The 18,213-nt window shown below is 40.0% G+C and overlaps 1 protein-coding gene across 5 annotated transcripts in view; it reads right to left on the bottom strand.

Moving 5' to 3' along the window:
• Positions 1 to 1,708: 1,708 nt before the first annotated feature.
• The window catches only part of SUDS3 (SIN3A corepressor complex component SDS3), a 29,882-nt gene continuing 13,377 nt past the window's right edge, over positions 1,709 to 18,213 (bottom strand). For 2 of the 5 annotated variants that reach the window (XM_073313667.1, XM_073313668.1), the window contains 6 exons: positions 17,443 to 17,538; positions 14,716 to 14,777; positions 13,591 to 13,612; positions 12,729 to 12,834; positions 6,042 to 6,126; positions 1,709 to 2,465 (listed from right to left, as the gene is read on the bottom strand). In XM_073313667.1, the coding sequence (XP_073169768.1) occupies positions 2,367 to 2,465; positions 6,042 to 6,126; positions 12,729 to 12,834; positions 13,591 to 13,612; positions 14,716 to 14,777; positions 17,443 to 17,538 (470 nt within the window). In that variant the 3' untranslated portion in view covers positions 1,709 to 2,366. The remainder of the gene's footprint in view (positions 2,466 to 6,041; positions 6,127 to 12,728; positions 12,835 to 13,590; positions 13,613 to 14,715; positions 14,778 to 17,442; positions 17,539 to 18,213) is intronic. The other 3 variants (XM_073313669.1, XM_073313670.1, XM_073313671.2) reach the window with 3 other exon arrangements.

Genomic DNA, 18,213 nt, shown 5'->3' with positions numbered 1-18,213 from the left:
AGCCTGCTCGCAAAGATGCTCTTCCCTCTCTTCGTAAGGTGGAGCCCGTCTCTGCCCAGCACTCCTCCTTCATGGAACACCATCCCATGGTCAAAGAATCCAAAGCCTTCTCTCCAACACCACCTGCGTAGCCATTCGTTGACTTCCACGATTCGACGGTCCCTACCCAGGCCTTTTCCTTCCACAGGGAGGATGGACAAGAACACCACTTGCGCCTCAAACTCCTTTATCCTTCTTCCCAGAGCCACGTAGTCCGCAGTGATCCGCTCAAGGTCATTCTTGGCAGTATCATTGGTGCCCACGTGGAGGAGCAGGAAGGGGTAGCGATCCGAGGGGCTTGATGAGTCTCGGCAGTCTCTCCGTCACATCACAAATCTTAGCCCCCGGCAAGCAGCAGACTTCTCGGTTTTCCCGGTCAGGGCGGCAGATAGATGACTCAGTCCCCCAGAGGAGAGAGTCCCCGACCACCACCACCCGCCTCCTTCTCTTGGGAGTGGTGGTCGTGGAACCCCCCCATCTCAGGACAGTGTATCTCATGCCTTCCAACCAGCGGAGTCTCCTTCTGCTTTCTCCCCCCAGACATATCATCAGAATAGTGTAACTGAAGTTGACAGAGTTAGATGCACTTACCGTGGTGCCTACACTGTGCTGTGTTGACGGGAGAGTGCCTCCTGTCGACTTCTCTTACGCTTCTTGGGGAGGTGGAGTACACACATCAATGGGAGAGTGCTCTCCCATCAAGTTAGTGAGTCTTCACCAGACCCGCTAAATCCACACTCGCTGCATCGACTGCAGCAGTGTCGATTTACTGGTAAGTGTAGACATGCCTTAAGATTCCACCATGGACCCAAGACCCAAGTGTGTATGCACAGATTCATTACTGGGACTTCACTCCCACCCAACTGTAGTAAACAAAAGGAATGGAGAAAGGTAATTTGAAATATTTCATTTACCCAGATACGAAGGAAATACAAACCTAATCATGAACAAGAAGGCATTTTAAAAGCAAGACTAAAGACCCCTCCCCCCCAATTCTCCCACCCCCAAGTGACAGACACTGACAAAAGAAGCATACTATAACTCATTGCCCAACATTTTCAGGTGGAGACCTCAGTTTCATTCATTTCGAGGGCAGAAATTTGATACTCTTTCCTATCTGTTGTATAGTTCATGTTGATGCATCAACACATTTCATGGTGGTCTCTGGCCATCAGTGCCCACTTGTGAATCAAGTATTTTTAGAAAATAGCTACCAGGAACCCAAGTGGTTTAAACACACTTGAATGGATGCCACTGTCAGTTAAATATTGTAGAATTACAGCACTTCCAAAGAGGACACTGTAGAGACTCATCTTGGTTTCTATCAACTACAACACCCTTGAAAGAGAAACTTTTGTATTACATTTGGGGAATTTAGGCTTCATGTACACTGTCAAGGCCTAGCAATGCAGCTTTTCATTTTGTATCAGGCCCTTTCGAGAGCAAAGATCTAATATCTAAGTTACCATCAACTGTTCCAGTATGACCCATTAATTAGTCGAGTCATCAATTTCAAGGAACTTATATGTACAGTACTGAAAGGTAAAATTATCAGTGATTATACTGTGCTGTTCATATAATCTCACTGCCTCATGCATAGTCCAGTTAATCCTTTGGGTTATACTCATCTACGTATGGAAATGTAGCGTAGCAGTATAGACACACACAGTTTGTTCATCTGAAGGGTTTTTAATGTGACGAGAAAGGAAGCTTTGGATTCACCAAGTTAGACTGTGTTTAACCAGGTCAAAATCAACCGGAATATCAGCATGTTACAGGTTTCCAGAACACTTTTCACACTTTCCTAAAAAAATCCTCATTGCACGGGCAAATCTTTCAACAGCTCATCCAAAAGAATCGATGTCATGTTGTTATAGAGAAAGCTAGTTGGATTAGTCTCCTCCTGCTCAGCACCCTAAGCTTTGCAGAAGAAACAGAACTAGCTTTCAACAAGGAAAATAACTGGTTTTTCCCCCCGATTCAAAACTTAAGTTATGTTGTTTTCAATGTACACACACGCTTCACGGTACAAAGATATAAAGATGAGAAAAATATGATGCAGAGTCTTCTTAAATATAGTCTCCTGAAATATGAAAAAAGCTTGGAGAACTTGGAAAACTATGGAAAACTCCAGAAGAAGTCCAGGGCTCCAGGGCAGTGCTTGAGTGTCACTAGAGACTTAAGGACTATTGGGATGATGTGGCCAGCCACAAACGGTCTCTCAGGCGGCCATAACAGCATCTCTGTTGCTATGGCTGGGTGGATAGACTGCTATTCCCTGTAAGAGGGTTCTTTTTTAAAAAAGATCAAGGAAGAGAGTCAGACAGTCATGCAGCTGATCGCCGGCGGATCACAAAAACCCCTCGCTGTAGCTGTCCCAGATAGATCCTCATTTTTGTGCTGTCACTGGTCTTCCTCACCCAAATCTGCATGAGAGAGAGAGAGAGAGAGAGAAGACGGAGACCCGCCAAGATTAGAAATACTGGAGAAAATCTTTCAGGGATCCTTAACGTCTGCCATAAAAGTTGCTTTCTGCAGCTCTCCCTGCTTTCTTAGGAAGAATAGAAAACATGGCTTTTTAAAAGCCACCTCGGTATAATGTATCCAATCACCGGCTTTATCCCTCTCTCTGCTTTCAACTCTCTATCAGAAAAAGTAATTGCTCCTCCTAAGCATCAGGCAGGTGAAATTCTCTACTGCGACAGCTCATAACAGAAAGCTTGCATTTGGTTTTACCTAATCAAGAATAAGTCTCTCTAGAGCCACAGATCATAAAATTACTTGTCCTGGGATTTGCTCAGACAAGTTACTATTAGTCAAATGAAAAGCTTGCCCTGATATTGTTCAGTGAAGCATTTCTCACACTATTCAATTATAAGTTGTATCTGGAGATATAAGGGCTTGCTTTTTAAACACCTACACTGAAAAATTCTTATTACTACAGATATATATTATCTATTTAAAAAGACTACAAATTGCATCTACAGAAATAGCCATTTGGAAAATAAAGTCTTTAAAATCAAAGTCATTATCAAGAATTCTGGAACCCAGATCAGATGCCTTTAAAAACTGAATCTGAGTAAATGTCCGTCTGGTTTTATCATTTTAACTTTTTTTTTTTAAAATGTGTTTTCAGTAAGAATGAAACTTGTTAAAAAATCTTAATATTGCTGCAATTATGACTAGAGTACAATATTTTCCATTACAAAGGTTTGTAAATTTAGTCTTGACCAATTCACATTTTAGTGTTGACTTTCAGGTATAGGTATCTTCTTAGCCATTGACTTCCACCAGCCACAAGGTAGTTGTTGTATACTAGATTACATTATTCCTTTCACTGGAGGAGTGTCTCCAACATCTCCACTAACATTTAAGTGTTTTAACTTTATAACTGGTGAATTTACTTCCAAAAATTCAGCTTTCCATAGAAATGTTATCACACTTGTCAGTTTTACTCTGGAATTGAAACTGCTATCGGTAAGTTCACCTTTTCTAAGCCCTTAAAGAATTCTATCTGCTCCGGATTAAGAGTATATCTAGATCCAAGTACACACATTTTTCCCATTAGGGTTCCTTTCAGAAGTACCTTCCTTGCCTTTCCATTGTTTGCAGTTGAAATGCCACACTGGAGGGAAAAAAAAAATCAATCCATTTCCCTCTTTCTTCTAATCCAGTGCTGAAGCCAGCTGCCTCTGAAAGAACGCTCTTGTTCCACTTTAAGAAAATGCAAGTCTGCATTATCCTTTTGCAAGAGATTTTCTTTAATTTCAGCTCAAGCCTTTTATCATTTACAACATTAAGATCCTTAATGTTAACTGTAATAACCTTAATCAAATTAGCCATTTCTGTATGTGTTATAATACATCTGTTGGCATTTTGTTACAAGTTCATTTAAATAATCAACCATAGAGCCAAACGATTGCTCCATGACTATGGCTCACTGTTATAAGAGAGAGCATTTCCCATATAGTAAATTTACTTTATTGATGAAATATTTTCCCTTTAATACCCACACTAGAGGTACTTTTTTGGTTCACGGAGGCTACTGAATTTAAGAAATCCCAGCTCCATTATCCATTTTGTTGAAAAGTTAGTTTTCATGTTGCTTGCCAATTGTTTTTCTTTGCACAATTCTCCTATTGGCATTGCTTAAATACCAAGTTTGTTTTAGGTTTTGATTCATATCAATCCTAGATGCACATGCCTCTTAACCCCCACTAACCTCATCCCAACTCCTCATCAGCAAATCAAGTAGCATTAGCCAAATGACTTGCCTTTTTCTAGTACCTAAGTGACTTGTGAACACTGTTGACTTTATCCCCAACATACACTGCCCTCCTTTCAGCCCATTAGATTGTGGAAGGCATTAATTATCATCAACAATCTATTCACACCTGCTAAAGACAACCATTTTTCTGAGCCAGAGGAAGGAATTTACTATGCTCCATGGAACCTGAAGCCAAACTTATTCAAGCACATAAAAAACTTTGTATCTATAGCAGCCAAAGAGTAGGACACATGAACAGGCATGTATGTGTAGTTACTAACAGCCAGTAATTTTAAACCCAATTACATTGATAAAACCAGGAGAACATTTAAGAAGTTGCTCAACTTTGGCCCTTAATTGTATCTTAAGCCAGTAGTCATTTCAAATTGGCAACTACCCACCAGCTGGCAGTCACCATGCTGCTGTACAGACAGCTGCTGTATGAGGAACCAGTGTCTGGTTTACCATCAGCGTTCATCCTGTTGCTGCAAAAACTGACTAACTTTTGAGAAGTTACTAGCCTGCTTTCTTATTGGTAGGGTAACAGGTTAGTCTCAATCACCACCCACATTTTGCTGATACCATGAGATGTCTGTACAAGGCAAGCTCCAAAATGCCAATTTCAGTCACTGTCAGATGCAGCCCCAAGTTTGAGATAAATGCTTCCCAGCAAGTGAACTTCCAGGAGATTGTGCCTGCTGTTTTCTTTTAAAAGACGACTTAGGATCTTGGTTTAATTTAATGGGCAGCCTAGAGATCCTGTAACATATATAACGAGGTTAGCAGTAAGGTTGGAATACCCTACCTACACCTAAACTTAGCGACGAGCCTTTAATTCATCCTCTTCTGGGTCCCTAGTGTTTTATGTCAAATGAGAGTAAATATTTGTTCCTGGAAAATTTAGAGACTAGAAGTAATGGAAATTATTTTCAATCCACAGCTAGGGAAATACAATGCAAATATCCCTGCTGATGCCCTGTCAACTGAGTAGCTTGGGCAGGTCAAGACCACCATATCTACATGTGAAAGGTATTTAAGTCTCCCACCAGGTCAATCATTTGCCTCTCCTCAGCAGAAACAACCAATTATGTGCAATGGTTCTGTAATGTGGATTCTTGGCCATCAAGACTGATCCAAGACCATTAATATTCATTCCACCTAGGAGCTTAAGACAGAGTTGGCTCTGGAGCCAAAGGTGAACTGAACTTCTTTTCTCACTAGGAGGCTCACCTCAAACCCTCAGTCAATAAACTTTTCATTCTGCAGTTATTTCTTGAGGGAATGGTCACTGAAGGTAGCCAGGAGGAAATCAGAGGACTAGAGTATATCATAATCCAATTTTAACAGGTTGACTGTGCACCAAAAATCATCTGTGAGCAACACAGAAGAGGGATATGTGAAAATCAATTCGTTTAAAGATGTGTGCGTCAATAAGAGATCAATCCACACTATTAAAGTTACAAGTATTAAAACCCACTAACACTGCAGAGCAAGCATCACTGGCAGCACAATTATGAAGATTTTGAATCAAACAGTAATTCAGCTGCACCTCAGATTTAGCTTCTGAAATACCACATGACCACATCTTTCCTCAAAGGAAGAGGCTGCTACTCTGCCAAGTTATTTGTATTGTGATTATGAGTTAAGCCCAACTGACAGACACAAGTTTGCTTGCTTGCCTGCACTGACCCTTGTCATTCTCTCATTCTGACCAAAACTTAAAGAAACCCATTACCTCATTGGCTCCTACAGAGCTGATCACACAGCTGATCTTAGTATTCTCTTTTGACTCCAGGTAAATAGCCTGGCTCTTGTGGTACCTGCAAAAAGCAAAGCATTAATCTGTTAGCTGCCCAGGAGATCCCATCTACTCTTCTGAAGATTTAGAAAGTCATGAGTAGCTTGATTTATGAACCACACAGATTCTATATGCATGAGGAAAGTAACAAAGGATTCTCGCTTTTCTCAGCATATTCACATCATTACATAGCTAAGAATTTAAACCCATTTCTCTCCCCACCACCTGCACTCAAACATTACAAACACAATAAGCTGAAAACTGCAGATTCCCCCAACCCCACTCTAATTATAGGGAGTTGTCAGTAATTGTATATTTAAGGTTTTAATAGGATTTCTTACTTACATAAAAATGTGTAACACCAAAAGTTGACAAATATTTACTCTTAGGGCAGAGTGCTTTTTTTCCCTGCAACTGATTTGCTTCCATCTTTCAATAGCTAGAGAGTATTAAAACAAACTCATCTAAAATGATCTGAAGTATACAGACTAATCAATGGCTGGACTGTAGGGAATTCTAGGAAATGTATCAGATGTGCCATTTAAAAAAAACTAACGTTATTAACACTGCGTCACAACTGCTTGCATTTACACCCAATGAAACCAAAAAGACCGTGCTTTTTCACTAACGCAACTTGTACCTTACGCAGGTAGGGAAGTGCTGAAGCATCAGTGTTTCACTGCCAGTCTTGTAATCAAGACCCAGCTCATTTCTCTGGCCTTCTGTCAGGATCTCAGCCCCCGTTAGTCCTCTGTGCTACAAGTGTAGTACCCAGCCCAGAACTCAAATCCCTTCACCCCGCCGCACCCACACCCGAGGTTGATCAGAGGGAGACTCGGTGCAACTCCATTCTGGCAAACATTAGGAATTGCTGTGACACTGCAAATCTCTCCCTCTTCTTGCCCCCTGCTACCTTGACTAAGCAACAAGGGTGACTTGCAACATCATTGGAGCTCCTGAGACTTGCCAGTGAATCTATGTGCTAAACCACCTCATTGGTCCTACAGATGGATTAATTGCTGACTGGTTTCAGAGTAGCAGCCATGTTAGTCTGTATACACAAAAAGAAAAGGAGGACTTGTGGCACCTTAGAGACTAACCAATTTATTTGAGCTTAAGCTTTCGTGAGCTACAGCTCACGATGCATCCGATGAAGTGAGCTGTAGCTCACGAAAGCTTATGCTCAAATAAATTGGTTAGTCTCTAAGGTGCCACAAGTACTCCTTTTCTCTTTCCACTTCAGGTGAGCTATTACTAGCAGGAGGGGGGGGGGGGGCCTTTTGTAGTGATAATCAAGGTGGGCCATTTCCAGCAGTTGACAAGAACGTCTGAGGAACAGTGGGGGGTGGAGGGGGGGAAATAAACATGGGGAAATAGTTTACTTTGTGTAATGACCCATCCACTCCCAGTCTCTATTCAAGCCTAAGTTAATTGTATCCAGTTTGCAAATTAATTCCAATTCAGCAGTCTCTCGTTGGAGTCTGCTTCTGAAGTATTTTTGTTGAAGAATTGCCACTTTTAGGTCTGTAATTGAGTGACCACTGGTAGCACGTCAAGCCCGCAGATTCATTGCCTGTATGTTCAGGATTGCACACGGTCCCATGCTCCCACTTCACTGCATGCTTAGTCCCCTGCCCTCATCACTTAACGTTTTTTGAGAAAAACATTACACATGAAATAAAAAGCAGGAGGCATAAAACGGGTGTAGCAAACTGGCAAATAGAGATTAGACCTAGGGGCAAGCAGAAGGCTGCAGTGGCTTAGGATGTACAGCCATATGAAAGGGGTCAAACAGGGCCAGGAGAACCAGGGACGCAAAAGATGCCTAGGTCCAGAGGTTTAGAAGGGGGTCTGCAGTTGATAGGGATGGATATGGAAGCGGGGGTGGGAGGGAGAGGAAGAGGGTAGAAGACACCAAAACAGGGAGTTTTGTCCGTGCTGCAAGGAGTACAATTTCAAGTTAAACATGGGTAAAAGCCTCTCCCTTCCCCATTTCATAATACCCCTTATTTCAAGATCTTCCCTTAACTTTCATCTTCCCCCCCAAAAAACATGCAGAGGGATTCAGGAAGATAGCCCCCATACATTAGGGGTCATAAGGTCAGTCAGAGCTACTATCCTGGAAACCTGATACTCTAATCACATTTAAACTTGATGCTAGAAAAGATACAGGGAAATTGCTACACAAAAAGCTTTAACTTGGAGTTAAGGAAATGCATTTGAGCAACCTATCAATGCAGTTAACAACAAGTCAGGCAACACATCAATATTAATCCAAGCCAACCATAATTCACATGGCTTCTCCTCCACCTGTCATGATACAGACACATCTCAGTACATGTAATTCCCCAAGAATCAAAACCGACCTCAGATTCCTGTGGATAGTAAAGAAACTAGGGACATTCAATTATGTTTTAATAGAACAGCTTAATCTTGCTAAGGTTGGAATTAAAGTTGTGAAGTGTGATTTTGCAGAACTAGATATGTGCATAATGGGTGATCATGTGTTAGAAATGACACTGTAGAGGTGATGAGTGTTTGGGTGTTATGTCTGGATGGTAAAACATGTGATTGAGGTTGGTATGGATTTAGTTTGATTTTTTAGTTAGTGCATTGATTTAAAAAAATCACTTGGACAACCTAACAAAGATAGCAGTTTGTAAGTTCCCTCTTCCCACACAGTTTGCCAGTCACTACCATAAAACACAAATACTCACTTGCCCTATAGGCACTGAGCGGACAAGAAAAAAAAGCAGACTCTTGTTAAAAAGGGGACTGTTTTAGAAAGTCAGGAAGAAAATTACATTTATTGAAGTCTCATATTCGATTTCTCATTTCCTAAGTTCTCATGCCACTAAAGTTGTCAATTACAGACAAAGTCTGTATTATAAGTAGGAAGCCATAGGATCCCACATGACATGTGCTGTATCCAGCTTGTACAAGTTGCTTTGTTTAAATAACACGAGATAAAATATGGTCTTATCTTATTTTGTCTAAGGCATATGCCAAAGGATAATGCAGTGCTTTCGAGTGTTTGGTTTCATAGCCTGAATGTTAGCTTTCTGCATGTCACACACTTAAGGATTCTCCTTGTTAATGCTGTAGTTAAAGTATGCTAGGTCTCTTTATTATCCCATAAGCAGGAATCACCTGCAAATAATCTGTTTCAGTATAATTAAGTGAACAATTTTAGCCAGGAGTACAGAGATGCTCTACAGTTACTGAAGCATTGTTATATTTCCACCTCTGCCCCTATTATGACATGCCTGACATTTAGATCCAGTGTCTGAGCTGCAGAATCATTGCAGTTATTTCCCCAGCAACTGTTCAGTATGCAACTTTCTGTACTCTGACTGGCTGATAGCCATTAGAGTACGATAATTTGCATAATCTGTTATTTCCACAATAGCCATACTATAAAATATGAAAATCTCCAACAATCTTCTATAATCTGTTCTGATTGGCTCCCATACTCAGCATTTTCAGGTTGTTTGCAGCAAAGAAGATTCTAGTCTCAGCTTTACGCCCTTCAGATGGGAAAAATAAATGCCAAAGCGTATTTAACAGCTAAAAACAGAAGACATTGGGTTAACAAAACAAAGACAGGGAAATTAATTAATTTTAAAATGTTAAACATCTCAGACCTCTATCCCCATTTTCAGGGAGGGACTTCAGCTGGTTCCTTGGTAACTTAATAGTAACCATTTATTCAGCACAGTCATCTTGTAAACAGGAAGCACTCAAGTTATTACAACCCAGACCCCACCACCTGCTTGAAAACACAGTGCTAGGGTCTGAATAACCCTCACTATTAGGTTGGTAGTAACCAGAAGTTACAATCTGACAGCTCTTCATTGTCTATATGAAGTGAGTTGGTGTCTTAGTATAATTAACGTACACACTTCCACATCACAAAAAACACCATTGCAATTGGCACCCTTATTGCCAAGATAAGAAGTGGGTCTGGAGAATGACCTACCTTTTAATCAATAGAGGCGGTCACTCACTGGCAAAGACCCATAACTATGGGTACTATAGAAAACCTTAAACTAGGTAGACAGCAGACCTAATGGAGACTAGTAGGGTGGCAAGGGGAACCAGGCACTACTGCTGCCTGTTTGTTGATGAAGAGGACTATGTCGCTCAAAGTGGTCAGACAGCCGTTGAGAACAAGGGATAAAAATAGAAGGGGAAAGGTGGACTAGGACAAAATTTACCTGGGAATTTTTTAAGCTGGCTTCTAGGGGAGAAGGAAAATAGTTCTAATGGGCGAACTCTTCCTTTCTATTAGGAAAAATAAACTGCCATAAAAGCTAGCACACATTGAGGCTGGCTGAAACTTCATCTTCTGCTAGGAAATATTTAACTCAAATTCTGAAGTGTCTCAGCTTGTTCTCGTGAGTAAGTTTTTCAATAAGACAAAGGGACTCCTGTCTGAGGGACAAATGGAATACAAACCAATGCCTCAGAGATGCACACTGGACTTCAGACTGGTGGCCAATAATGGAAGCCTCTCCCATTCCCTGCTATGAAATTCTCTCACTTATTATACTATGCACATCTAAAGTTAAAATTACAGAAAAAAAAAAAAGTGTTTTTGCTGCAAGCAAGTGTTTTAGGCATTGGGGCAAAATGGCCGAGGGGAAAAAAAGACTAATTCCACATCCAGCTGGGATTCCTATTATTAAGTCTCCATTTTGTGAAATATGTTTGCCAAATGTAGCTACAAAAACCTCAAGGAGTCCATTTCTAGCCTTAAACATTAAACTATTTTGAGAGGACTGTCCTTTATGTCTCCAGTCAGAAGGAATAAAATGTAGTCATTCCTGAGCTGTCAGAGTTCATTATTTTTGGTGCACACGAGCAGCTTCAGTTTAATATGCGTTTCAAAAAAAAAAAAAAAAAATTACCCTCCCACCACCATAAGCTACTTTGTTATTTTAAAATATCAGCTACTTTGCAGAGGCATTATTACTATCAATCAAAATGTGAGCAGAATTATTCTAGCAAAATGTAAAACAAAGTAGTACAAAACTCAGGAAAAGGCAATGACTACAATCCTTGACAATGAAACCCCATGACAATGGAATGTGGTGAGAAAAATATTTATGCTACAATGCCATATGTCCTATGCTACAATGCCATATGTCCTAACCACACATGATTTTAGAGTCCTTTCATGCTTTTGTGAAGCTCATCTGGGGTCCAACTGTGTATTCCTTAGTTTGAATTTGGTGGGAATTTTGCTTGACTAAGAGATGCAAGAGCAGCCTCTGTTTCTAAGAGGGAGGACATACACCTTTTACAGATGTGTCCGTGTGCTTGAAATTTTAGGGAGTGGAGTTTAATACCTATAGTTTATCCTGGTTTCAGAAAAAACAGGGAAGGATAGTAGTTTTAAACAAAGAGAAAAAAAAAGAACGTAATACACTTGTGAAAAGACTCAGTCTGTTGAAACCTAGTTTCAGCCACACACAAGTTCAAGCTCCTTTCTATTGCTAACTGCCACCATACATACCAAACCTTTAGTGAAATTTCACTACCAGAGGATTGGTAACAGGAAAATTGCTTTAACAAACTCAGCAAAATTGCTGCTGTGCTAGGTTATGAACTTTTAGTTAAAGCCTTCTGCTTAATAGCTAAAAAAAAGAACAGGCAGTAAATCTGATGAGAAAATGACCTACCTTCTAGGTGCTCATCTTGAGCAGAACTCATTTCACATGGCACCCATTCAGTGAGAAGGTTACAGCAACTTCCCTTGGTTTTCTGAGCTATCATTACACCAAACTAATCTACAACACACGGCTCAACAGTCAAAGTAATACATATATTAGAAGAGTCATATAAATTGCTTGCTATTTTTAAAGGACTGGATTGCGTCCTTGATTGCTCACTCTTGCATATTTCATAGGATTAAGCTTAAAAGGGAAGACCCAGTGAAATAAGTTTTGTACAAAATGAACATCTTCCCTGATGTATCGTGAGGCTTCAGTAGCTATATACCCATAAAAATTACAGAGATAAATCTGATCATCATTTCTGAAGTTGGTTCTTGGGTGGGGGTTTGATCTTTAAAGGTTATTTGGTTTTAGTTATTAGAAACATTTTTCATTCTACTCTGCAGGTTCATAATATTTTACTACATTCTGCCACCTTGTGGCGTAACATTCTAATGTACCATAAAGCTGAATTAAGAACTGCCGATGTCGTGAAGAGCTGCTGCATCAGCACCAGTACATTTGGGTAATAGTTTAATGGATTTGAAATTGTAGCCTGCATTTAATGGTGACTACTTTTTTTAATGTTAGTTTTAATAAAAATACTTCCTCAGTGTTGTAGCACAAAACAGGGCCCCAAGGACAGCAGCTTACATAGCCATAAATACCTTCCACTAAAGTCAGAGCGGGAAGCAAACCATTACTCAGACTTCTGTCAGCACTCCTGCAGTATAGAACTATAGCCACTTTTAATTCACTCAGCACAGGTAATAAGTGGCTAGCTCCTGCTCAGAAACACATTTTGCCTCTAAAATGCTTTTTCCAAAGCAAGTTCTCTTTGCATTCTTTTGTTGCTACAGAGCTCAGACTAACAGCAGCAGCTGCCACATATTCCATCTAAACCTACCATCTTTTATCATAGTAGAGTTTGCCATCTTCAATCCGAGCTTCAAACCGCTGTGCTGGAGACTCTGCAGGTGCGGCTGGCAGGTGTTCTGGAGACGAAGGAGAAGCTGAAAAAGAAATAAATTGTATATATAGACTAGCATGTGCACATCAGCATATATACATGCAACAGGAAAACTGACTATAGGCATAAGTCTTAGCTTCAGAGGTGTTAATGCAATTTCACTGACACTGTGTGGTATGAACAGAGGAACTCTAATTTACTTCCGCTTTGACATAAATGCCTTCTGTTTGGGCTAGTCATTTCACCTCTGTGCTTGTCTCTTTTCACGTAAAAGTGCTGTTGCCAGGCTTCTCTCAAAGAGCTTGAAAAGTGTTAAAAGTAGCAGACAGAATGACCCTTGTATTAGCTTCTGACTCTTGTTATATAACTAAACCCAAAACACAGAAATAAAGCCACCTATAAACACAAGAGAAATATCCAGACCCCACTGGTGAATTGTGTAGCACACGTCTGAAAGTCAAGTGGCCCCACCCACCCGAGAAAATTCGGTGAGCCATCTCAATACACTATGTAGTGAAGATGAAACCTCTTACAAAAGCATTTTGGTCGATTCCTGAATCCTACATTTAAACAGGCAGACACCTGCACAATCATATTTTACTATTCATAATGCTCGTTTTATAAAAAAGTAAGGTGGCAGTTTGGAAGCAGCAGAACTGCCAGTAATTCTCATTGGATGGCTAACCACAGAGATTAAAAGAAGTTCCAATTTAAAGACTGCTACAAGTCTCCAACAAGATTCATGTATGCTTGAGAGAACATGATTTGTACCCCAATATTAATATCATCATGCACTTACCTGGTCTCTTGGGTGATTTAAGCTACCAGAAAAGAGAGGAACAAAGCAATTTTAGACATTTGACATGCAACTTGTGGTATCATAAAAGCATTAGTCTGAAAAAGGAATTGTGACAAATGAAAAGCAAGATTCAAAAAGAACTGGAATGTAAAATTGTAAGTAATGTTATTAGTTATAACTAGAATCCAGAACATTAAATCACGAACAGTAAAGAAGCTCGACACAGAACATCAGCATCATGAGACAAAATCTGGAAAATGAAGTTCTCCTCTCACTTCCAGTAATTCACCAAAACAAACAAACCAAAAACCAAACTCCATTTCACACCCTCCCCTCATCTTCAGGGTGTTCTGTTCAGGCTTGGAGTAAACTGTTCTAAAATAGGCCTCATTGATGAGAGCACTGAAAACTCACTCCATCATCTTGCATAGCTTTAACAAGCCCATATGGGGACCCTGATGGAGATCTGGCAAAACAGATAACAGGTCTGGAAGAGACAAACCTTTTATATACAGAGGTACACCTTCCCACCTCACCCAGCGAGCATCCTATGACATGAAACAGCTGAGATGCATTACAGAGAAAGAGGGAAACATGTGACTTCTGTTTTAAGATCTGAGATCTGACAGGAGTTTGTGTCAGTGTCTATAAATCCAGATGGAGGAAAAACGCTTCCGATTCCTCCTACTTTATTAGGATCAGATATACTGTGTTTTGTCCAAATAGTACATCAAATATATACCATTTCATTAAGGTCAGGTTTCAGAGTAACAGCCGTGTTAGTCTGTATTCGCAAAAAGAAAAGGAGTACTTGTGGCACCTTACAGACTAACCAATTTATTTGAGCATAAGCTTTTGTGAGCTACAGCTCACTTCATCGGATGCATTAAGGTTAATTCTAACCTGTTGGAATGGGATGTGGGGGGAAAGGAACCACCATCTTGATAAGCCTGGGTATGTTAAGCAGTGGAGTACAGACTAGAAAGCTTACTTTGGATGGGATAGCTACATAAGTGACAATTTCCCAGCATTATGAAAAGGAGCAACTCATTAGCCAGATATGGAGATAGCTTGATCTAGAGAAACTTAATTCTCAGCATTGAAAAGAAGGCGGCTATTACCTACCTTATTCAGTGTCCTCAAATCCTCCATTATCTGTTCATCTGTCAGCAGATAATTTAACTGAGGTATTCAGAATTAAGGTACATGTAACCAAGACACTTTTGGCAAGCAAAGGTAGAAACCAAACACCCCAGTGGCCTCCCTCTCACTTGACCAGAACACAAACTCAGAACTTTAGAAGAAAGTCATCTAAAACTTAATACTCAAAGAGTCCTATCAAAGAAACAAACCTATTTATTACACAGCCATCTTCAAGGCTTCATGTAGTCTGTAGCCAACTGACAGTTCTGTTGCAAAAATTATTCTAGCACATTAGACACAAAAGGTGGGTGAGGTAACATTTTAGTGGACCAACTTCTGTTGGCAAGAGAAACAAGCTTCCGAGCTGACACAGAGCTCTTCTTCATGTCTGGGAACTGTCTCAGGGTGTAAGTTTCCCAGACTTTCGAGCTTACACAGGGCTCTTCTTCAAGTCTCAGAAACTTGCACCCTGAGACAGTTCCCAGACGTGAAGAAGAGCTCTGTGTAAGCTCAAAAGTTTGCCTCTCTCACACCAACAGAAGTTGGTCCAGTAAAAAATATTACTTACTCACTTTGTCTCTCTAATATCCTGGGACTGACAGGGCTACAACACTGCATACGTTCTAGAACATACCATTTTAACCAAATTCATCAATAAAAAATGCTTAAAAACACCCAACACTTGACATTTACTCTGTGAAGGCATCAACCGGTAACATTTTAACAATCTTTTCTGACCTGCACTGTAAGAGAAGAATACCAGCTAATACTTGAGCTGCAAGAAGATCCCATTGTCACCTCACATTTCATGAAGAGCTGAGTTCAGTGTTCTGCTTGTCCACTGGGTGTGAGCAGAGGCATAGAAAATATGAACCTCCAGTGCATCTTGGGGCAAAACAAAATAAAACTGATAGGAAGATAAAAAGGAGTACCGTCAACCTGAAATCTAGTCAATTATTAAATACAATTAGAAGCATTTCAGAGCATTACACGCACTCCAAGTTTCCAGTGCCAGTTTTTCTGGTTTTACAATGACATCTTCCTCTTTCTTTTCTAGTGTATTGCTCCCCTCTGCATGGAGGTATTACAAAATAGGGGAACCTAACTGTATATGAGAAACAAAACTGAATCTATAAAATACCTAAATACACAGTCTGTGTAACCAAAAATAAGTGAAGAAACAGGAAAAATTTCCCTAGCTTTTCCAGCTGTGATTTACACATTACTTCTAACACTGAGAAGTAAGAACACTTGGACAGAAGTGTCAATTTTTAAATTGACTTGTCCATTCAAAAAGGGAAAAAAACAAAACAAAACAGGAGGCATCACTTCCAGGATGCTCATTTTGATGGGCTACTTGCTGCATCCCTGCTTTAGTGCAGTAGCATCCAGGACCCAGTCAAAAAACAAACTTTGACCTTTCTGCGTACAGCTAGCATTAACCCTTCCCCAGTGAGGAAGGCAGGCAGTGCTTAACTTAGACAAGATATGGAACCAAGCTGGCAGCCACAGTTTTATAGATGAGAGTGTGATTTCCACAGCAGCAGGGAAAAATATTAAGTCTGTGACAGATTTCCCTGAATGATGGCAAATAAGGGATGCTATCTACTCTTCTTTAAAAAAATAAATAAAAATAAAATAAAACACACACATCTAGCAGGAGTAGTTCAAACAAAGCAGGAGACCCCTGCAGTTATATTCAATTAGAACGAGCATGCAGAAATCATGAGTCACTCCCAAAAGTCATGATATGGGTTAAAAAAAATCCATTTAAATAATAAGCTTGGGGTTCTTTCTATTGGTCTTCTGAAAAATAGATGTGCCTGGCTTACTTTCCAGTTAAATATAAGGTTCAAAAAAGTAGTCATACCTGCAGGGGAACCATGCAAACACTTAAACAGGCGATGGTACCCGACTATTAAAGCTGACTTCTGAAGGGAATAAAGATTGTGTATTTTCCCCTCGTTTGTGCTGTACGAAGGCATGAAAGATTTTCTCCAATTTTAGTTACAGTAGCAAGTCTTGCATTCCTTGTTTTCGCTACACATCTCCTTAGATGACTAGAGATGTGGAATGGCAGTTCTCAGACATCAAATGAAGGGGAAGAACAGTTGAATTTCCTCTCAACTATTTTGTCAGTTATTTGAGTTAAAGCCCTTCCTCCCATCTTAAACCATGTCCTGTCTATGGGATTACTTACTTTAAGGCTATGTCTACACTATGAGCTGGGGGTGAGAGTCCCAGCTCCCATACATGAGAGCTAGGGCACTAAACATAGCAGCATAGCCACAATAGGACAGGCAGCAAGTATGTCCGTGTGAGATGGGAACATCACCCCAAGTGTAGACATACTCTAAGGGCATGAGATGGTTACTTTTGAAAACAAATCCACTTCAGAAATTCACAACCCAATCTTTATTGACAAAACCCGAAGTAGTCAAGCCACCACGCTCAAAAACTGGGCCTAAGAACTGGTTTTCATTATAGTCTTCTGTTAAGTGACCTCAAAATACCGAGTTTACTTACTCCAACACTGGTTAGACATGACAGATTACGTTGCCAAATGTCTTAGACTGACAGATTAAGTCAGGTCCTTATACCTTGTTTATAATTTTCTTTCCTGGGTGCTGCACTATTGACATACTGTACCCTATGTGCAATAATCTAGACTCATAAAATAGCACATGACTGATTGTGTAAAAAGGATATCAGGGGCAGGTTTTCGTCTCTTATCCGGGATCGGAACAGGGTCATTTGGCCTCCTTCTCAATTTCCTTGTCATGATAGGTTTCACTTCCATGGAATCTGCAGAATAATGAAGTTGGACAGCTGATAAGACCACAGAAGATTTTGAAGAATGATAGGGAGATGAGAAAGGCAGCAGGAAGAATCATCTTTCTTTCTTCACATAGAGAACTATATTTTTCAACATTAGTTACCAGCACTGGCAAACGCTGAAACTGGAATTAAAAAAAAACCAAAATTCTTGATTACTGAGTTAAATACAGCATTATGGATGTCAGGATACAGCTATGCCACCTCCACGTGATACAACCATATTTTCAGGGTTTTACAGCTAATTACAGAAAGATGCTACTTTAAAGTCTCAGCACATATATACGTTCTGGAGATATTAATATCAAACATCTGTTTGTCCAGATTTAACTGGAATGTATAAAGGGTTTGGTTTATAAATATTTTTGCACTAACAATAAAGCCTGGTAGATTTTTTTTAAAAACACAAGTTTGCAAGCCATCAGCCTCAAATACAGACAAGTCACTTTGCCAATAACAATTTTTACCACTAAGGTATATTGGAGATGTAAAGAGACGCAGTATATGAGAGGTTGCTATAATGTAGCTTTTTAGTGCCGCAACTCTACTGATTGAGCCAAATTTCTACTGAATTGGTCTTAAATTCACAGAACACATTTAATCCCAGAGGATCACAAACTATATACAAAGTTTGCTTCATCTACC

This window comes from Lepidochelys kempii, chromosome 15, assembly GCF_965140285.1.
Source record: "Lepidochelys kempii isolate rLepKem1 chromosome 15, rLepKem1.hap1, whole genome shotgun sequence".
Classification (NCBI taxonomy): Eukaryota; Metazoa; Chordata; order Testudines; family Cheloniidae; genus Lepidochelys; species Lepidochelys kempii.
Note: the sequence above shows the minus strand (reverse complement) of the source record. Positions and strands in the feature narration are given on the sequence as shown.